At 47.1% G+C, this 22,740-nt stretch overlaps 1 protein-coding gene across 2 annotated transcripts; it reads left to right on the top strand.

Moving 5' to 3' along the window:
* The first annotated feature begins 19,389 nt into the window (after positions 1-19,389).
* On the top strand, positions 19,390-22,497 carry LOC100193966 (Mitotic spindle checkpoint protein BUBR1). Of its 2 annotated transcripts, none has more exons than XM_008683002.3 (11): positions 19,390-19,710; positions 19,892-19,951; positions 20,070-20,214; positions 20,319-20,476; positions 21,011-21,089; positions 21,170-21,239; positions 21,317-21,368; positions 21,482-21,638; positions 21,749-21,837; positions 21,951-22,031; positions 22,121-22,497. In XM_008683002.3, exons 1-11 carry the CDS (start codon positions 19,496-19,498, stop codon positions 22,179-22,181), a joined length of 1,167 nt encoding a protein of 388 aa, XP_008681224.1. In that variant the 5' UTR covers positions 19,390-19,495; the 3' UTR covers positions 22,182-22,497. The 2 variants fall into 2 exon arrangements, with proteins under 2 accessions (XP_008681224.1, NP_001346289.1); NM_001359360.1 differs by having other exon boundaries at positions 19,442-19,710; positions 21,173-21,239; positions 22,121-22,397.
* Positions 22,498-22,740: the final 243 nt, after the last annotated feature.

The following is a 22,740-nucleotide window of genomic DNA, read 5'->3' as shown; positions in this document are numbered from 1 at the left end:
CTGGCGCACTGTAGCGCATTGAATGCGGTTGTAGACGACTGTTGCGCGCGAAGTAGCCGTTGCTCTGCTGGCACACCGGACAGTCCGGTGTGCACCGGACACTGTCCGGTGAATTATAGTGGAGCGCCCTTGGATTTTCCCGAAGGTGAAGAGTTCAGTCTCGAGTGCCCTGGTGCACCGGACACAGTCCGGTGGCACACCGGACAGTCTGGTGCGCCAGACCAGGGTGCCTTTGGGATGTCTTTTGCTCTCTTTGTTTGAACCCTTTCTTGGTCTTTTTATTGGCTTATTGTGAACCTTTGGCACATGTAGAACTTATAGACTAGAGCAAACTAGTTAGTCCAATTATTTGTGTTGGGCAATTCAACCACCAAAATCAATTAGGAAAAAGGTGTAAGCCTAATTCCCTTTCAATCTCCCCCTTTTTGGTGATTGATGCCAACACAAACCAAAGCAAATGTAGAAGTGCATAATTGAACTAGTTTGCATAATTGTAAGTGCAAAGGATACTTAGAATTGAGCCAATATAAATTCTCATAGGATATGCATGGATTGTTTCTTTATATTTTCATCATTTTGGACCACGCTTGCACCACATGTTTTGTTTTTGCAAATTCTTTTGTAAATTCTTTTCAAAGTCCTTTTGCAAATAGTCAAAGATAAATGAATAAGATTTTGAGAAGCATTTTCAAGATTTGAAATTTTCTCCCCCTGTTTCAAATGCTTTTTCTTTGACTTAAACAAGACTCCCCCTCAATCAAATCCTTTTCTTAGTGTTTAAGAGGGTTTTAAGATACCATTTTTGAAAGTGCTACTTTCTCCCTCTTTTGAATATAATAAGATACCAATTTGAAAAACTTCTTTAAAATAAGGTGTGGTGATGCAGTCCTTTTGCTTTGGGCTAATACTTTCTCCCCCTTTGGCATGAATCGCCAAAAACGGATACTTTGAGTGAAATATAAGCCCGTTAACTACTTTCTCTCCCTTTGGTGAATAAAATATGAGTGAAGATTATACCAAAGTTGGAGAGTTGCTCGGAGCGACGGCAAAGGATGAGTAATTGGATGGAGTGGAGTGGAAGCCTTTGTCTTCGCCGAAGACTCCAATTCCCTTTCAATACACCTATGACTTGGTTTGAAATTTACTTGAAAACACATTAGTCATAGCATATAAAAGAGACATGATCAAAGGTATACTTATGAGCTATGTGTGCAAAACATCAAAAGAAATTCCGAGAATCAAGAATATTTAGCTCATGCCTAAGTTTGTTAAAAGTTTGTTCATCTAGTGGCTTGGTAAAGATATCGGCTAATTGTTCCTTAGTGTTAATATATGCAATCTCGATATCTCCCTTTTATTGGTGATCCCTTAAGAAATGATACCGAATGGCTATGTGTTTAGTGCGGCTATGTTCAACGGGATTATCCGCCATGTGGATTGCACTCTCATTATCATATAGAAGAGAAACTTTGGTTAATTTGTAACCATAGTCTTTAAGGGTTTGCCTCATCCAAAGTAGTTGCGCGCAACAATGGTCTGCGACAATGTACTCGGCTTCGGCGGTAGAAAGAGCTACGGAATTTTGCTTCTTTGAAGCCCACGACTCCAAGGATCTTCCCAAGAACTGGCAAGTCCCCGATGTGCTCTTTCTATTAATCTTACACCCCGCCCAATCGGCATCCGAATAACCAATTAAATCAAATGTGGATCCCCTAGGATACCAAAGCCCAAACTTAGGAGTATGAACCAAATATCTCAAGATTCGCTTTACGGTCGTAAGGTGAGCTTCCTTAGGGTCGGCTTGGAATCTTGCACACATACATACGGAAAGCATAATATCCGGTCGAGATGCACATAAATAGAGTAAAGAGCCTATCATCGACCGGTATACCTTTTGATCGACGGATTTACCTCCCGTGTCGAGGTCGAGATGCCCATTGGTTCCCATGGGTGTCTTGATGGGCTTGGCATCCTTCATCCCAAACTTGTTTAGAATGTCTTGAATATACTTCGTTTGGCTAATGAAGGTGCCCTCTTGGAGTTGCTTCACTTGAAATCCTAAGAAGTATTTCAACTCCCCCATCATAGACATCTCGAATTTCTGTGTCATGATCCTACTAAATTCCTCACAAGTAGATTCGTTAGTAGACCCAAATATAATATCATCAACATAAATTTGGCATACAAACAAATCATTGTCAAGAGTTTTAGTAAATAAAGTAGGATCGGCCTTTCCGACTTTGAAGCCATTAGTGATAAGAAAATCTCTTAGGCATTCATACCATGCTCTTGGGGCTTGCTTGAGCCCATAAAGTGCCTTAGAGAGTTTATATACATGATTAGGATACTTACTATCTTCAAAGCCGGGAGGTTGCTCAACATAGACCTCTTCCTTGATTGGTCCGTTGAGGAAGGCACTTTTCACGTCCATTTGATAAAGCTTAAAGCCATGGTAAGTAGCATAGGCAAGTAAAATGCGAATTGACTCAAGCCTAGCTACGGGTGCATAGGTTTCACCAAAATCCAAACCTTCGACTTGTGTGTATCCCTTGGCCACAAGTCAGGCTTTGTTCCTTGTCACCACACCATGCTCATCTTGCTTATTGCGGAAGACCCACTTGGTCCCTACAACATTTTGATTAGGACGTGGAACTAAATGCCATACCTCATTTCTAGTGAAGTTGTTGAGCTCCTCTTGCATTGCCACCACCCAATCCGAATCTTGTAGTGCTTCCTCTACCCTGTGTGGCTCAATAGAGGAAACAAAGGAGTAATGTTCACAAAAATGAGCAACACGGGATCGAGTAGTTACCCCCTTTTGAATATCGCCGAGGATGGTGTTCACGGGGTGATCTCGTTGGATTGCTTGGTGGACTCTTGGGTGTGGCGGTCTTGGACTTGTTCATCTTCCTTATCTTGGTCATGGGCATCTCCCCCTTGATCATTACTCTCCTTTTGAGGTGGCTCAAATCCTTGATCTTCTCCTTCATCATTTTGAGCCTCATCCTCATCCTGAGTCGGTGGAGATGCTTGTATTGAGGAAGATGGTTGATCTTGTGCATTTGTTGGCTCTTTGGATTCCTTAGGACACACATCCCCAATGGACATGTTCCTTAGGGCGACGCACGGAGCCTCTTCATCACCTATCTCATCAAGATCAACTTGCTCTACTTGAGAGTCGTTAGTCTCATCAAACACAATGTCACAAGAAACTTCAACTTGTCCATAGGACTTGTTAAAGACTCTATATGCCCTTGTGTTTGAGTCATATCCTAGTAAAAAGCCTTCTACAGTCTTAGGAGCAAATTTAGATTTTCTACCTCTTTTAACAAGAATAAAACATTTGCTACCAAAGACTCTAAAATAAGAAATGTTGGGCTTTTTACCGGTTAGGAGTTCATACGATGTCTTCTTGAGGATTCGGTGTAGATACAACCGGTTGATGGCGTAGCAAGCGGTGTTGACCGCCTCCGCCCAAAACCGATCCAAAGTCTTATACTCATCAAGCATGGTTCTTGCCATGTCCAATAGAGTTCGATTCTTCCTCTCCACTACACCATTTTGTTGTGGCATGTAGGGAGAAGAGAACTCATGCTTGATGCCCTCCTCCTCAAGAAAGCCTTCGATTTGTGAGTTCTTGAACTCCGTCCCATTGTCGCTTCTAATTTTCTTGATTCTTAAGTCGAACTTGTTTTGAGCCCGTCTCAAGAATCCTTTTAAGGTCTCTTGGGTATGGGATTTTTCCTGCAAAAAGAACACCCAAGTGAAGCGAGAATAATCATCCACAATAACTAGACAGTACTTACTCCCGCCGATGCTTATGTAAGCTATCGGGCCGAATAGGTCCATGTGTAGGAGCTCGAGTGGCCTATCAGTTGTCATGATCTTCTTGTGTGGATGATGAACACCAACTTGCTTCCCTGCCTGACATGCGCTACAAATCCTGTCTTTCTCAAAATGAACATTTGTTAGTCCCAAAATGTGTTCCCCTTTAGAAGCTTGTGAAGATTCTTCATTCCAACATGTGCTAGTCGGCGATGCCAGAGCCAGCCCATGTTAGTCTTAGCAATTAAGCAAGTGTCGAGTTTAGCTCTATCAAAATCCACCAAGTATAGCTGACCCTCTAGCACTCCCTTAAATGCTACTGAATCATCACTTCTTCTAAAGACAGTAACACTTATATCTGTAAAAAGACAGTTGTAGCCCATTTTACATAATTGAGAAACGGAAAGCAAATTGTAATCTAAAGAATCTACAAGAAAAACATTGGAAATGGAGTGGTCAGGAGATATAGCAATTCTACCCAATCCTTTGACCAAACCTTGATTTCCATCCCCGAATGTGATAGCTCGTTGGGGATCTTGGTTTTTCTCGTAGGAGGAGAATATCTTCTTCTCCTCTGTCATGTGGTTTGTGCACCCGCTATTGATGATCCAACTTGAGCCTCCGGATGCATAAACCTACAAAACAAGTTTAGTTCTTGATTTTAGGTACCCAAATGGTTTTGGGTCCTTTGACATTAGATACAAGAACTTTGGGTACCCAAACACATGTCTTTGATCCCTTGTGTTTGCCCCCAACATACTTGGCAACTACCTTGCCGGATTTGTTAGTTAAAACATAGGATGCATCAAAGGTTTGAAATGAAATGTTAGAATCATTTGATGCCTTAGGAGTTTTCTTCTTAGGCAATTTTGCATGGGTTAATTGCCTAGAACTAGATGTCTCACCCTTATACATAAAAGCATGATTAGGGCCAGAGTGAGACTTCCTAGAATGAATTCTCCTAATTTTGCTCTTGGGATAACCGACAGGGTACAAAATGTAGCCCTCGTTATCCTGAGGCATGGGAGCCTTGCCCTTAACAAAGTTAGACAATCTTTTAGGAGGGGCATTAAGTTTGACATTGTTTCCCTTTTGGAAGCCAATGCCATCCTTGATGCCAGGGCGTCTCCCACTATAGAGCATGCTTCTAGCAAATTTAAATTTTTCATTTTCTAAGTCATGCTCGACAATTTTAGCATCTAATTTAGCTATATGATCATTTTGTTGTTTAATTAAAGCCATATAATCATGAATAGCATCAATGTTAATATCTCTACATCTAGTACAAATGGAAGTATGCTCAATGATAGATGTAGAGGGTTTGCAAGATTTTAATTCAACAACCTTAGCATGTAATATATCATTTTCACTTCTAAGGTTAGAAATAGTGACATTGCAAACATCAAAGTCTTGAGCCTTAGCAATCAAAATTTCATTTTCATTTCTAAGGCTAGCAAGAGAATCATTCAATTTTTTAATCTTAGCAAGCAAATTAGCATTATCATTTCTAAGATTGGAAATCGAATCATCACAAACACTAGAATCAACCTTAGCAATAAGTTTAGCATTTTCATTTCTAAGGTTGGCAATAGTATCATGGCAAGTGCTTAGCTCACTAGATAATTTTTCACATTTTTCTACTTCTAGAGCATAAGCATTTTTAACCTTAACATGCTTCTTGTTTTCTTTAATAAGGAAGTCCTCTTGAGAGTCCAAGAGATCATCCTTCTCATGAACAACACTAATTAATTCATTTAATTTTTCTTTTTGTTGCATGTTTAGGTTGGCAAAAAGGGTGCGCAAGTTATCCTCCTCATCACTACAATTTTCCTCATCACTAGAGGTTTCATATTTAGTGGAGGATCTTGATTTTACCTTCTTCCTTTTGCCGTCCTTTGCCATGAGGCACTTGTGGTCGACATTGGGGAAGAGAAGACCCTTGGTGACGGCGATGTTTGCGGTGTCCTCGTCGGAGGAGGAGTCGGTGGAGCTCCCGTCGGAGTCCCATTCCCGGCAAACATGGGCATCGCCGCCCTTCTTCTTGTAGTACCTCTTCTTCTTCTTTCTTCTCCCCTTCTTGTCATCGCCCCTGTCACTATCACTAGATAATGGACATTTAGCAATGAAGTGACCGGGCTTACCACACTTGTAGCAAACTTTCTTGGAGCGGAGCTTGTAATCTTTCCCCCTCCTTTGTTTGAGGATTTGGCGGAAGCTCTTGATGATGAGCGCCATTTCCTCGTTGTCGAGCTTGGAGGCGTCGATGGGTGTTCTATTTGATGTAGATTCCTCCTTTTTCTCCTCCGTCGCCTTGAATGCGACCGGTTGTGCTTCGGACGTGGAGGGGCCATCTAGCTCGATGATTTTCTTTGAGCCTTTGATCATCAATTCAAAGCTCACAAAATTCCCTATTACTTCCTCGGGAGTCATTAGTGTATATCTAGGATTACCACGAATTAATTGAACTTGAGTAGGGTTAAGGAAAACAAGTGATCTAAGAATAACCTTAACCATTTCGTGGTCATCCCATTTTTTGCTCCCGAGGTTGCGCACTTGGTTCACCAAGGTTTTGAGCCGGTTGTACATGTCTTGTGGCTCCTCCCCTTGGCGAAGCCGGAAGCGACCGAGCTCCCCCTCGATCGTCTCCCGCTTGGTGATCTTGGTCACCTTGTCTCCTTCGTGTGCGGTCTTTAGCACGTCCCAAATCTCCTTTGCGCTCTTCAAACCTTGCACCTTATTATACTCATCTCGACTTAGAGAGGCGAGGAGTATAGTTGTGGCTTGGGAGTTGAAGTGTTGGATTTGTTCGACCTCCTCCGAGTCGTAATCCTTATCTCCCTTCTTTGGTACCTACACTCCATACTCAACAATATCCCATATGCTTTTGTGGAGTGAGGTTAGGTGATGCCTCATTTTATCACTCCACATAGAATAATCTTCACCTTCAAACATAGGTGGTTTGCCTAATGGAACAGAAAGTAATGGAGTGCGTCTAGAGATGCGAGGATAGCGAAGGGGCATCTTACTATACTTCTTGCGCTCATGGCGCTTTGAAGTAGTGGAGGCCGATTCTGAGCCGGAGGTGGAGGGTGACGAAGAGTCGGTCTCGTAGTAGACCACTTTCCTCATCTTCTTCTTCTTGTCACCCATTCGATGGGACTTGATGGAGGAAGAGGATTCCTCCTTGTGCTTGAGGGTGGACTCCCTTGAGTGTGTTCTTCCCGAGCTTGCGGACTTGTCGCCGGTCCCGAGATCCCTCTTGGTGGATGCTCCCGACATCACTTCGAGCGGTTAGGCTCTAATGAAGCACCGAGCTCTGATACCAATTGAAAGTCGCCTAGAGGGGGAGGGTGAATAGGGCGAATCTGAAATTTATAAACTTAAGCACAACTACAAGCCGGGTTAGCGTTAGAAATATAAACGAGTCCAAGAGAGAGGGCGCAAAACAAATCGTGAACGAATAAAGAGCGAGACATGATGATTTGTTTTACCGAGGTTTGGTTCTTGCAAACCTACTCCCCGTTGAGGTGCTCACGAAGACCGGGTCTATTTCAACCCTTTCCCTCTCTCAAACGGTCACTTAGACCGAGTGAGCTTCTCTTCTCAATCAAACGGAACACAAAGTTCCCGCAAGGACCACCACACGATTGGTGTCTCTTGCCTTGGTTACAATTGAGTTTGATCACAAGACGAATGAGAAAGAAAAGAAGCGATCCAAGCGCAAGAGCTCAAATGAACACAACAAATCTCTCTCTCTAATCACTAAAGCTTTTGTGTGGAGTTGGGAAAGGATTTGATCTCTTTGGTGTGTATTGTATTTAATGCTATAGCTCTTGTAAGGTGTAGAAGTGTAAAAACTTGGATGCCAATGAATGTGGGGTGTTTGGGGTATTTATAGCCCCAACCACCAAAATATGGCTGTTGGAAGGCTGCTGTCGCATGGCGCACCGGACAGTCCGGTGCACCAGCCACGTCAGCAGACCGTTGGGGTTCGACCGTTAGAGCTCTGACTTGTGGGGCCTCTGGGCTGTCCGGTGGTGCACCGAACAGGTCCTGTAGACTGTCCGGTGCGCCAACTGCGCGTGCTCTGACTCTGGCACGCACTGTAGCGCATTGAATGCGGTTGCAGACGACCGTTGCACGCGAAGTAGCCGTTGCACCGCTGGCACACCGGACAGTCCGGTGTGCACCGGACATTGTCCGGTGACTCACCGGACGGTCCGGTGAATTATAGCAGAGCACCCTTGGATTTTCCTGAAGGTGAAGAGTTCAGCCTCAAGTGCCCTGGTGCACCGGACACAGTCCGGTGCGCCAGACTAGGGTGCCTTTGGGATGTCTTTTGCTCTCTTTGTTTAAACCGTTTCTTGGTCTTTTTATTGGCTTATTGTGAACCTTTGGCACCTGTAGAACTTATAGACTAGAGCAAACTAGTTAGTCCAATTATTTGTGTGGGGCAATTCAACCACCAAAATCAATTAGGAAAAAGGTGTAAGCCTAATTCCCTTTCACATCTTACTATACTTCTTACGCTCATGGCGCTTAGAAGTGACGGATGCCGATTCCGAGCCGGAGGTGGAGGGTGACGAAGAGTCAGTCTCGTAGTAGACCACTTTCTTCATCTTCTTCTTCTTGTCACCCTTCCATTGAGACTTGATGGAGGAAGAGGATTCCTCCTTGTGCTTGTGGGCGGACTCCCTTGAGTGCGTTCTCCCCGAGCTTGCGGATTTGTCGTCGGTCCCGATCTCCCTCTTAGCGGATGCTCCCAACATTACTTTGAGCGGTTAGGCTCAAATGAAGTACCGGGTTCTGATACCAATTGAAAGTCGCCTAGAGGGGGGTGAATAGGCAAATCTGAAATTTATGAAGTTTAAGCACAACTACAAGCCGGGTTTAGCGTTAGAAATATAAACGAGTTCGAAAGAGAGGGTGCAAACAAATCACAAGCGAATAAGAGCGGATGACACGGTGATTTGTTTTACCGAGGTTCGGTTCTTGCAAACCTACTCCCCGTTGAGGTGGTCACAAAGATCGGGTCTCTTTCAACCCTTTCCCTCTCTCAAACGATCACCTAGACCGAGTGAGCTTCTCTTCTCAATCAACCGGGACACTAAGTCCCCACAAGGACCACCACACAATTGGTGTCTCTTGCTTTGATTACAATGATCTTGGGAACATGAAAGAAGGAAGAAGAAAAGCAATCCAAGCACAAGAACTCAAATGAACACAATTGTCTCTCTCACTAGTCACTATTTGATTGGAATGATCTTTGGACTTGGGAGAGGATTTGATCTCTTTGTTTGTGTCTTGGAATGAAGTCTAGAGCTCTTGTATGACGTTTGATGGCTGAAAACTTGGATGCACTGAAGTGTGGTGGTTGGGGGTATTTATAGCCCCAACCACCAAGTTGACCGTTGGTGAAGGCTTCTGCCGTATGGCGCACCGAACAGTCCGGTGCGCCAGCCACGTCACCAGGCCGTTGGGTTCTGACCGTTGGAGCTCTGACAAGTGGGACCACCGGACAGTCCGGTGGTGCACCAGACAGTCACTGTTTACTGTCTGGTGCGCCTTCTGACGCCTGCTCTGACTTCTGCGTGCAGTGAACACTGTTCACTGTTCCTGTACCGTTGCAGACGACCATTGGCGCTTGGAGTCGTTGCTTCGCTTGGTGCACCGGACAGTCCGATGCTACACCGGACAGTCCGGTGAATTATAGTGGAGCGGCCTCCCAATTTCCCGAAGGTGGCAAGTTCAGAGTGAAACTCCCTGGTGCACCGGACACTGTACGGTGGTGCACCGGACACTGTCCGGTGGCACACCGGACAGTCCGGTGCGCCAGACCAGGGCTGCCTTTGGGTTGTCTTTTGCTCTCTTTATTTGAACCCTTTCTTTGTCTTTTTATTGGTTTGTTATGAACCTTTGGTACATGTAGAACTCATAATCTAGAGCAAACTAGTTAGTCCAATTAATTTGTGTTGGACAATTCAACCACCAAAATTCATATAGGAAAAGGTGTAAGCCTATTTCCCTTTCACCCCCTCCTCATCTTAGGATTTAGGGCGGGTGCGTTCCGCCACCCGGCCAGAGAATTTCCTCTCCGACATTTGGCACGCCAGGAGGCTGCGTCTTCCACACCGCGGGCCACCATCCTCCCTATGCCTGGTGCTGCTGCTGTGCACTCTGCGCGGCAGCACACTCCTGCGCAAACGTCTAGGGCGTCTAGGGCTGCGCCTGGGGCGCTGTCTGCGGCCAGAGAATTGCTGCGCCACCCTCCTAGCTCCACGGCCTCGCTGGGGGCCATGAAGTAGTGGCGTGACGACGTCGACCGCCTACTTGGCATGGCGCATTCTGGCTCAGCCAGGCCCAGGCCTCGGTCATCCCGGCGTCAACACGAGGCGTCGGCGTCAGTGCACTCCCTCTCGGTGAGGGCCGCACCGACTGAGGACCTGCGGGCGGAGCTCAACCGCCGGCGTGCGGGAGAAGATGCTCCAATCTCTCTGGGGAGGTCTAACGGACGCCCGGATCTAGGCAGGTGTCCCATTGGCCGGCATGGGCTGTGCCGCACTGTCCCATTCTCCGCGCGGTGACTTGGCCATCCAAGTTCCGGCCACACCTGCTGCAAAAGTACGACGGTACGTCAAACCCGTTGGAATTCTTGCAGGTGTACGTCACCGCTATTACGGCAGCAGGTGGAGACACCGCCGTAATGGCAACATACTTCCATGTAGCCTTATCTGGGCGAGCCCGGACTTGGCTCATGAACCTTACCCCGGGATCGATCTACTCCTGGGAAGAGCTCTGCGCGCGGTTCATAGCGAACTTCACCAGCGCTTATCAGCAGCATGGCATGGAGGCCCACCTCCACGTAGTGAGGCAGGAGCCCAGGGAAACTCTCCGGGCATTTATCTCCCGCTTCATCAAGGTACGAGGCACTATACCTCGTATTTCCGATGCTTCCATCATCATAGCTTTCCACCATGGAGGACGTGATGAAAAGATGTTGGAGAAGTTAGCCACGCATGACGTGGAGACTGTCTCCACACTCTTCGCTCTGGCTAACAAGTGTGCCAGAGCTGCTGAGGGCCATGCATGGCACTCGACACCACAGACCGGGGTTGCCCAGACGGGTGGCTCGGGTGCCGTCATCCAGGACAACAAAAAGAAAAAGAAGAAGAATCGCGGCCTCGAGAGGTCGCCGTCTGCTGCTCCGATCGTCGCAGCTGCGACTAGGGGCCGGGGCGAGCGCAACAAGCGCCCACGGCCGCAGAGGGGTAACAGCGGCTCATGCCCTATGCACCCCAACAGTCGCCACAGCACCACAGAGTGTCGCGAGATCATCGAGCTCGCAAAGCGCGTCAGCGAGCGGCGCGAGCAGACTTCCAAGGATGGCTCCCCACCTCGTCGCTGGCCTGGCAAGGAAAGGGTTGACGACGGCAAGGTGGCCGCGGGAGAACGGGACCTCGGGTATCAGTCACCCAAGGGGGTCCTGAAGGATGTTTTCACCGGAGACTCCGACTCCGGTGACGACAGCTAGCCGAGCTACCGGGGCGACCCCGTTCTTCCTGGTCTACAGGGCCAAAGCCTGCCTTCCCCCGGAAACCCTTATGGGCACCCCACGGGTCCAGTATTTTGATGAGTCTATGCAGGAACAACTACGGCGTGAGGACGTGGACTTCATCGACGAACAAAGATGGCAAGCGGCGATCCGAAATGCACGTTACAACCAAGCGCTCGGGCGCTACTACTAGCGGTTCATGCATAGTAGGGAGCATAGGGTCGGGGACCTGGTCCTAAGGTGAATTCTAAACCAAGAAGGGCTCCGCAAACTCCCCTCCAGTTGGGGAAGGACCCTTCAAGGTGACGGAAGTATGCCGACCCGGGTGTGTCCACCTCGCCACAACTAAAGGAGTGCCTCTTCCCACTCCCTGGAACATAGAGCATCTCTGTAAGTTCTACCCATAGGAGCAAGTCTGAGGGGTTAAGTTTTCTTCTTTTTGTAACTAGGTTGTGCATATGTGTACGCCAGCCCAGTGAGGTCCTCCCTCATAAGCCCGGCCTGTTGGTCTGCACCCATGCATGTCAAGTTATAAAGAAAGAATTTACCCCCTCAGATGTGCTTCTATGATGGTTTTATTCTGCTGCAGTTTCCGGATATTATTTATCTAACCCACCCATACAGTTTTCCACCCTTGCTGGTATGATGACATCCGAATTGGGTAGCCAGGCTTGCAGTTTAGGACCCCTCTACGAAGGCAGGGGGTCCGACAGCTTGTGGGCCAGTTCTAGAGAATGGGTACTCGTTCCCTAGGGTGGTCCGAAGCTGTGTAGCCACTTAGCTTGGTTCCGTACCCTAAGCCTGCACGCTCCACCACTCTGTGACAAGTACCCTAGTATTTGGAACTATAGCCCTGTGGGTCCGGCAACCCGAGGTCCGGTTCTAGAGAATGGATGCACGTTTCTTGCGGTGGTCCAGAACTGTGTAGCCGCTTAGCCTGGTCCCGAACCCTAAGCGTGCACGCTCCACCACTCTGCGATGGGTGTCCTAGTATCTGGAGTTGTGATTCAGGGGGTCTAGGCACGTGGCTTGGCTTCCCAGGCTAAATCCTGCAGGTCCTGTTGCATGAATCAAAGGATGGCTGATACCAGACGATGGGTCGTATGGGTGTGCTACTAACGCTCCCTAGCCAAGGCTGTGTGCAGGTCCAGGTCCTAGTCGAGACTACCTCCTGGGGGCCAGGTCACCAATTCTTTCTTAAGTATACTGGCATCCAGCCTCGACACATCGAGCCTACATCCCAGGGGGGCCAAGTACCAGGGAGGAGTTGGTAACGCCACACACAGCAAGAACAAATAGCATACAGATAAGAGTTGTTTAATTGATAGTTCCCAAAAGCATCTTACAAAAACAAAAGTTATTACATCCGCCTTCAAGCGGATCCCTAGCCTCATTTCTACAGGTATGAACTACTCGACATCAGCAGGGTCACGCCGGAAGCACGCGGCCGCCATCTCCACGACATCTTGTACGTCCTCCCGGGCGACGTCTTTAGTGTCGGCAACCGGACCGGCAATCACTACCACCGCCCGTGGGCATCCTCTCTCAGCGCCGTCGTAGCGCAGCTGCCGCCACAACCGCCGGGCGCAGGCCTGTCGCTCACCCTGAACACGGTGGCGGCCACTGGGAACAACGACGCTAGCGGCAACCCGATGCTGCAGCTTGCCAACAGCGGCGGCCTCCCCGATGCGTGCGTCAAGGCGAAGGGGCCCTCATCATTGGAGACGATGTCGAGGCCATTAAAGCCAAAGAGGCGGAGGCGCGGCAGCACACAGTGCTTAGTGGCCTAGCCGCTGAGACGGAGCCGGAGCTAGACCAGTTCATGGAGGCGTACCACGAGGTGCTGGTGAAGATTCAGGGAGGAGCTGACGAGGCCGCTGTAGGAGGCAATGAAGTTCATGCGAAAGATGGAGCCGCAGCTCAACTCGCTTTCCATATCCGGAAGGTCGCTGTGCAACACGCTTTCGTCCGGACGCTAGCAGAAGAAGTGTCACCTCCACGAACATTTCGCAGAGGTGGGCCAAGATGGCCGCCTGGAGGATGGAGTGGGGCGTGAGGTGCTGAAGCTGGAGGCTGAACTCCTCCAACAGCAACAGGAAGAAAGGTGAGATTGGCAGTGCCAACCCGCAGGAGAGGTTGGAGACGAAGAGCACGAACTCCCCGACGGCGAGATTGCCGAGGGGAGTGGCACCGGCGCGGATCCTTTTGGCGAACGCCGGCGCGCTCCATCCGAGCGGGTTGTGCACCAAGTTGAGTGCCACCTCGGACTGGAAACGCTCGAGGTGAGCTAGCGAGGCCATGGTGACTACGGCGACGCAAAGCAGGAGAGCGCGGATGCAAAAGGGCGTAGAGAGCTCGAAGGCGAAAGGGCACAGAGAATGGGAGAGAATGCGAAAGCGTAACTGCTGCTCACGGGGTGAATCCCTCTACAAGGCAAACTCTCCCGCTCGTGCCCCGAGACACTACGGGAAATCCCAGTCGGCGCACACCTGAAGCCCAGGCGACCCACTCTATGACACGGGGGCCTGGGCCCACAAGTCATACGGATTGAGCGCTGAACTCCTGGTGTGGGAAACGCGAACCGCCACGCGCGCCCGAAAAGTGGACCGTCGCCTGTGGTAGCGCGCCTCTTCATCTCCGCCACAAGAAACGACAGCCTAGTCTCTGACACGGGGAGCCGGGCCCATGAGTCATACTCCTTGGGTGTCGATTCCCGGGTGCAGAAAAGTCGAACCGCCGCTTGCGCGAGTACTTCGCCTCCTCAGGGCCGCCGCAGAAGACAGAGAAGGTGATTTTTTCAAACCAATGCAGCGGTATCGAGGCGCCTCACGCATGGCCCGACAAATCCATCAGGCATGGGGGCCACGGGTCAGTCAGCCGTGGGGACAGACGTGGCAGTTGACATGACCGAAGGCGGACTGGCGGTGATTACGTCAGCAAGCGTGCGGAAGCGGCGCATCAATCGCCAATCAAGCTTTGGCCCCACCTACAGGCTTGTATCCTCCCCTGAGGTGGGCCTGGGGGCCACTGTCGGTACCCTGAAATAGGGGTACCCCTTACTACAGTATGAAGATGTGGGGGACAGATATCCCCTGGATCCACTAGAAGGCTAAAAGACCTCGCGAAAGATCTTGGGCCTAATATTTCGCAAGGTCATCCCTTCGTGGGCCTGGGGAGGGACGTCTAGTGAAGTGGATTGACACAAGATTGGATCAACGCAAGCCCAGACGGCCTGATGAATTTGAGCAACGGTCGCAGCAGTGATCCGACCTTCCTGTACAATGTCCTCATACATCGGAACTGAATGGAGATAGGTCGGCAGAATTATAGGAAGATAGGCTCAGTCGGTTCACTATTACTTAGGCTTATGTTGTTATCATATCCGCATGTAAACGCCCCACGGTCAAGTATATAAGGCCTAGGGGGCACCCCCTCAAATGACATCTCACTCCTTAGCCATTTACTCAACTCTCTAGTATCCTCCATACTAGAGAACTCCCTTGTAACCTACCACACAAAAGATCCACACCAGGACATAGGGTATTACGCATCCCAAAGCGGCCCGAACCTGTACAAGATCGTCTATTGTTTCTCGTGCATCTGGCACGAACCATCGAGCTACAGTCGGTAACACCGTCCTACTCCAAAAAGCACCTCGAGGGGCAACCCCGGGTGCGCGGTCGGACCCAAAACACCGACAGAAGACGTGGTGCCCACGCGGCTATCTCTAGTCGCGTGGTAAACAGCACCCGACCCACCACGTGGACAGCTCCGGGGCCGCCACGTGGCCAGAGAAGATGATATACTCCAAGGTATCAACAGTGAGTCCGGACCCCCATGGGGGAGTGCCGGACCCCTGTATATGCAGACCGGACCTCCGGGAGAGGTCCGGGACCTCCCACTAGTAGAAAAAGGCTCAAAGCCTGCGGGGTGATATATTTTTACAGACGGATTCGTTTATCAACCGATTGTGCTATTTTTAGTGGCGGTTCCTTAAGAAAACCGCCACTAGAAATCGTATTTCTACAGGCGGTTCCTTAAGGAAACCGCCTGTAAAAATCCATGATTTCTAGTGGCGGATTTCTTAAGGAACTGCATGTAGAAATCGATTTCTAGTGGCGGTTTTCTTAAGGAACCGCCACTAGAAATCATTTTTATCCTTAATTTTTTGAGTTTTTCAAACAACCTTGTATGACAAAATCACCAAAATAAAAGTTATAGATCTCTAAAAGTTATAAAACTTTGTAGTTGACAACTTTTTTATTGGAACTCGTTTCGGTTCTAAAAAAATGAATCTAAGTATGTCAAATTTACTCCTGCGTTTTCGAGAAAAAGTATGTCAAATTTAAAATTCATATTTTGCAAACTACCTCGGATAAAAAAGTGTCAAAATAAAAGTTGTAGAACATCAAAAGTTATTCAACTTTGTAGTTGACAACTTTTTTATTTGAATTCGTTTAGAGTCTCAAATAAGCAATTTACACTCAAATGGTTGTAATATGTGGACAAAACAACTACAAACTAGACACAATGCATGCCATAAACGGAGTGGTAGTGGAGATTACGCGCGAGGGTGAGGTCGACGGTTCGATTACTAACAACCGCATATCGCGCGAACTTTACGCGAAAAATGCCGCGACTTGCAACTTTTAAATTTGTTTTAAAAAACCTATTTAATGTTTTAAAATAATTTTTACTAGCGGATTTATTACGTCGACCGCCAGTGGAAATTGATTTCCACTGGCGGTCCTCAGTTATCCGCCTATAAAAATGATGATTTTTACTGGCTCCTAGTACCGACGGTTCTAAGAAACGCCAGTGAAAATAGGTTTACAACCGTCACTATAGAGCTCCTTTGTACTAGTGTCCACGGGTGCAAACCGGACCCCTAGGATGGGTTCCGGACCCCTCTGTGTGGGGTTCGGGCCACTCACAGCAGGGTCCCGGGATTCTGGGACGAAGAATACCTAGGCCTTAACAAAGGCCAGGCGGGGTTCCGGAGCCGACACATGTCCGGACCATACCGTGTACGCTTCTGCTCCCCGCTCAGGCGAAGACCCGATGCTGCCACGTGGCCTACTGCCCGTGACGTAAGCCAGCGGGCAGAGCCTGACGTAAGGCCTCTGGGCCGCGCGACCTCTGCATTTATTGCGGATAAGGCGCGTTGCCTGTCAATTCCACTGGCAGGTGATGTGCCGCCTCGGCGTTTAATGAGCCCTGTCCATTCCACTGGCAGGCGATGTGCCGCCTCAGCATTTAATGTGCCCTATCCACTCCGCTGGCAGGCGGCGACCACACCATCCCGCAGGCGGCGTGCCTGTCTATTCCATTGGCAGACAGTACGCCCGTGCTGCGGCGTACACTATGCTCATCATCACTCGCGCGTTACCGAGGAAGCAGCGCGGGATATCAATACTATATGCACTACGGACATTATGGCGCTCGGAGATCACCCTGGCGTGACAAGCGTTAGTTACTTCCTCCCATTTTGTCCATGGGCCCACATGTCGGGGCTCAACATCATTATACGTGCCCCCCTTGAGCTATAAAAGGGAGGGCACGCAACGTTACAAGACAAGTTCTCAAGTTCTCTCACACTCACTCAAACTCACAAGTTCATACAAGTTCTCAAGCTCAATACAACACACAATGGAGTAGGGTATTACGCTCCGGCGGCCCGAACCACTCTAAACCCTTGTGTGTTCTTGTGTTCTTCTCGATTCCATCTAGCAGGCAAAATGCTTAGGCCTCCTCCTCATCTTAGGATTTAGGGCGGGTGCGTTTCTCCACCCGGCTGGAGAATTTCCTCTCCGATAGTGTGTTTGGATGGGATTCATTTAAAATAGAGCGGCTCCATCCTAATTTATGAAAATGTAGTCGTTTGATTTTGTATTTGACAAGCAGAACATAGCCGCTTTATTTTTTTGATTGAAGAGTAGAAAAAAGCGGAAATACTCCATTCTTTGTTTGGTTGGAGAACCATATGAGTAAGGATGACAATGGATTGGGTTTAGGTCGAGTGGAGCAAAAACCCGCCTGTGATCACACCCGTAAAGTCCACCTAAACTGAGCTTGCGATTACACCCACGGGTGCAATTCCAAACCCGTACTCGAACTCGTCGGGTTTCAGGTGGGTTTCGGGTCACCCGCGGGTTTTTACTCAATGTACAATTTTAGTTAATAATTCGGCTATAGGCAATTAAATCTCTACTATATTTAAAGCACCAGTTTTAATGGTCATCCTGCGTCATCTTTTTACAAATAACACCTCATAGCTATTTCAAATTAACAATTAACCCGTTGCACGCCCGTCCGGCTGACGTCCCAAAATACACCTCCACATATAGATGGCCAAACGGCGGCCCGGCATGGGCCAGACGCCCGCAGGCCACAGATCTGGCCCAGACACGTCATGCCGGCCTGCTAACTGTGCCGGGTCGAGCCATTAGCTCATCGACCCATTTGATTAAATCAGCGTAAAATGTTAAAAAATAATGCAAGAGGTGGGGTTCGAACCCATGGCCTGATAGAAGAAGGATTTGAGACACTGTGTGAAGCTGTCTAATTAGTAGAACATCATGCTCAAATATTTTTAATATTGAATATAAATTGTATATATGTATATACGTTTTTTAAAATAAAAAATATAATCGTGTCGGGTTGGGCCAATACTATGGGCTGAGGCTACAACTCAAGCACATCACGGCGTTCTTGGCTCTTGTAAGCATTAGGTCGTTTCTGAGACCACATTGGCGCAATGGACTCCATGGTGTTTGAGGTTGCTGAATTGGATGGAGCAACAATGATGTGCCACACTAACAGTAAAATGAAAGGTTATTTGTTGGTTCTAAACGTTAGTAATTGCTACGAAGTAGCATAATTTATATGGAACACATCCAGTTTTTATTGATGCCTGACTTTAGCAACCACTCTATATTTTGATCTATCTTTTTTATAAGTTTGAGTTCATGTGACTTATTTTAGAAACTTGAGCTTACAAACTTTCTCTTATTTGGTCTCTGTATATAGGAATTATGTCATTCTATAATCTATGTTCGTTCAGTCAGTCGTTATGAACTCTCTTATAATCGCTCATTTCATTGGTTGTGTTGTACCAAGACATACTGGATGGAGTAAACAATAACATCAGTTAGCCAAATCAAAAAAACATTATACGGAGAGCAGAGACAAATAATAAAAAATCTTGATATTTTTATGGATTTACGTGGGTATTGTTGTAAGCCGTCGCAACGCACGGGTAACCGACTAGTATTAGTAATAATTGAGTTATATCTATGAATTTTAAGCCTTCTCACGTTGAGCGCAACAAAATATTTAATGAATAATTAGCCAACCTACTTATTCAAAAATAATTACTATTGTATTGTATCATAAGTAGTATTGTGCAAATTAAAGAATGATCCAAATTTTGTGTCGGGTGTGGGTCACCCATGGTTGAAATAGAAACCTGCATAACACTCGTGAAACTTTGAGTCGAGTCTGGGGTGCACTCACGGGTTAAAATTTTTACCTGTACCCGCACCCGTCGGGTTGGGTACGTGTCGAGTTTCGGGTTTGCGGGTTAAATTGCCATCCCTACATAAAAGTGTAGGGGGGAGGAAAGACATGAGTATGCTCACATCCGATCGTTTTGATGGAGCAGAGACATCTCAATTATTTATGATATATTTTTATACGGAGACTATAAGAGTCGCTTTACTCTCTTTCATTAGAAACCAAACATCTACAAAAAATAGAACTGGATTGGTTCCATTCGCATCCACTCTTTTACCAAACACATCCTAATATATGTACTTGGTGGAGTAATTTAGTCCTCGTTTCATGGTTGCTTTTTTTTTTTTTTGCTAAAATTTACGCTTCTCATGGCATACAGCCAGTTGAATTTGTTCCAGCCAAGCAAAACATAGCTGGGCTATTTTGAGTACAAACCGGCCCAAATAAAACATGGGATTAACTAAAAGCCTACGGCCCAAACTTTTCGCAAAGCTTCACCGTTTAAAACCGAAACCTGACCTGCGGGCTGCAGCAGCGTCCGCTCCAAAACGCAACGGTCGAATCTCCTCGAATTCGAATTGCAGCCGGTGCCACCCACCTCACATGGCGGCGGCGGAAGAGATGATGGCGGTGCTGGACAAGGAGACGCTGGCGCTGATGGGTCTGGGCAACGCCGCCGCCGCGGTGGTTGCCGAGTGCGAGAAGTTCAAGGAGAACGCGAGGCCGCTCAAGCGCGGGCGCGACGTGTCCAAACTCAACCACGCGCTCAAGGCACACGCCGATCCCGCCCAGCGCGCCACTCTTCTCGAAGCCCGAAAGTACGTTTCCTTCTCCAGTCTTTCGCCCAGCAATGGGGGAAAAGGAGTTGTGGTTTTGTAACTTTTGTTTGCTCTGGATTTCTTTTTCTTGGGCCTGGGTCTGTGGGGAGGAGACAAGTTGCTGCAGTAATGCAAATATATATCATGTGTGTTCATCGTTCGGTTCATTTGCTTGATCCAGGAAGCTGATTGAGGCAATCTACGAGTACCAAGGCGAGGATCCGCTCCAACCGTGGCTGGAGTAAGTTTTTCTCATAGCCCCTTTAACTCGCCTTTTTCGATTTCTTGGTTCGTGCCAGGACTGGTAGCTGTTCTAGCAGATAGATTGTTCATTTCTTCTCTGATTCGTCCGCGTGCAGCTGCATCAAGTGGGTGCAGGAGTATTTTCCGACCGGCGGCGAGTGCTCAGGGTTGGTGGTGTTGTACGAGCAGTGCGTGCGGACCTTATTGGACGACGAGCGCTACAAGGACGACCTCCGCTTCCTCAAAGTGTGGCTGGAATACGTGAGTGATGCTTTGCCAGCTTGATTGTTTTTCTCTGTAGTTTGTGTCAGTGCAGTGGAGGCACCTCATATATCATTCCGCTGCCGATCTTGTCCTTTTTGCAGGCGGGGAACTGTGCTGATGCTGAGGTAATATACAGGTTCCTGGAGGCCAACCAGATTGGGCAGGGCCATGCGATCTACTACATGTCTTACGCATCGTTGCTGGAGTCAAAGAACAAGTTGAGGAAAGCTAATGAGATCTTTGACCTTGGTATAGCTAGGTGAGATTTTCTTTAGATCAGCACGTTTGTTCATATAAAGCTCCTGAGTTTTAAATTGTTAGGTAGATCATGCTGTTGTACTATATATCCGATCCAAAAATTGTGTCCTATAATGGACATGGAGTACATATATGCTCCTGTGTTTGATTTTCGTACATAACAAGAGTCAATGATGGTACAAAAATGAGGCTGATGTTATACTGAATCAGTTTTCCTTCTTTGTTTTATTTTCATGATCACTTCTAATTTGATACATTCTAACGAATTAGAAATAAAAAGTTCCTTTTAGTTTCTAGTTCGCAAACGTAAAATGAAAAAAAAATCTCAGTCTTCTACTTCCTATTCTTTAAGATTTGACACTCCTTTGACTAGTTATGCCACTATCTTCTTGTAAATGATACAACACTCGGAATTGTTTTACTTATCATGGTTTCTGCTTACCTCTTTTGTTATGGTTAGTTGTGCATTGGTTTTAATACTTGATTAATCCATGTGAATGTATGAAGTTTCTTATATTCGATTTTTTATTGTCAGAAAAGCGAAGCCTCTGGAGAAGTTGGAAGCTGTATACAGGGCATTTCTTCGAAGATCAATCAAAAAGAGGGAACAAGAGGTTTGCTATTCAAATTACAGCAGTGTTTATTTATCTTGAAGCCAATACCTCAGTTGAATGACTTCTTTCTTTTCCTGTAGCAGGATGATACAGTAGATGATGATCTGCCAAAACGCAGTTTCGGGAATAACTTGAAACGAGATGAAAACAGTAAGCTTGTTCAGTTTTACTCTGATTTAGCATGAACTTCGAGTGGCTGCAACCTAATACATATGCAAACATGGCAGGAAATCAGCAAGCAGGGAACTCCCACCTGGGGAGACCAAGGGCACTGCAGAGGTCAGTACCTGTATGATGTGACAGATGTAAAATATCCATCTAAACCTGGAGTTTTTTTTCCTCATCATGTCACTGATTATGCCTTTGCACACTTGCGGAATCGATGCTAACAGGCCGCTTTCAGTTTACAAAGATGAAAGTCCATTACCAAATCAGGGCCTTGACAGAGTGAGGAGCAAAGAAAATAACACAAGTTGGCGCGTCCTCGGAACACGAGCAGAACGGAACAAGGAAAATAACATGATGCCTGCTAAATGGACGTCTCACAAGGTACTTTTGCCATGCCATTTAGGATTCTCTGAAGTGGCCCATGTGAGACTTGCACCGAGGACAACTATTCAGTAACGAACTTGTGGTAACACTGCATTGTTGTTGTACAGATTCCACAGAAGTTAGGAGCAAGAGGAGCGGTTCAATCAACCCGAGCCAGTTGTTCCATTGAAGTCTTCGTCGAGGAAGACTGCACACAGTATGTTATTTAACATGCTAGTGTTACTCTTTTCTTTTTTGAGATTGTTCAAAGTTACTACAAAAACATATATGTCTAAATAGACTCTTTTTTTCCCCTTTGGATTGCTGTAGGGAACCTGCTCGGCCGGTGCCAAAGAGCCCAAATCCTTCTGTTCTGAAGCTCAGGCAAACAACAAGCAAAAGCCTTAAGAAGTAAGTACAGCATAGCTCTTGTAGCTTCGGGTATTTGGGAAACTATTGTCAGCAGTTCCCTAACCTCTGCGGTCTTTTCTTTGGAGCAGGGAGACTGAATTGCTCAAGGAGAACCCGCTGCGCAACTTCCCCCTGAGCAGGCTTAGGTAATCAGCATCTTGCTGGTTCTGAGAAACATCTCGTACGTTATGATTTGGTCGTATGTATGGTTGCTGTGAGGTGTTGTGCCCAAAAAAGGCTTTATTAGCCTCTAAAGCTTAGACGAGCAATGTATGCCTATGGCATTATCCAAGTGATGTAAGGCTGTGCATTATATTGACACGGCGTGCTTATTATGAATAGACCTGCAGATCTCGTGCGTGCCTATGTGAATCTAGCCTCGCAAAATAATCTGCTTCTGCAAATTCTAATAGCTTGTTCTGTAACGAAAATGCCTTTGGACTAATATCTAATAGCGTCTCATTCAGTTTGTTTATATTTGAATGCCTGAGAAATTAGAAAACATATTTGAATGTTTTATTCCGTCCATAAATATAGAATCTCTGTAAGCATGTAGCTAAACTCAATAGAAACATTTTATGCGTAGAATGTGTTTAGGATGGCAAAAATGTGTATTGATATGCATGAAAACAAAAAAAATCTGATTTAAATGCTTTATTTTTCCCATAAATATAGGATCTCTCCGACAGCAATCCAGCTATGCTCGTTG

The sequence above is a fragment of the Zea mays genome, chromosome 5 (genome assembly GCF_902167145.1).
Source record: "Zea mays cultivar B73 chromosome 5, Zm-B73-REFERENCE-NAM-5.0, whole genome shotgun sequence".
Classification (NCBI taxonomy): Eukaryota; Viridiplantae; Streptophyta; class Magnoliopsida; order Poales; family Poaceae; genus Zea; species Zea mays.
Note: the sequence above shows the minus strand (reverse complement) of the source record. Positions and strands in the feature narration are given on the sequence as shown.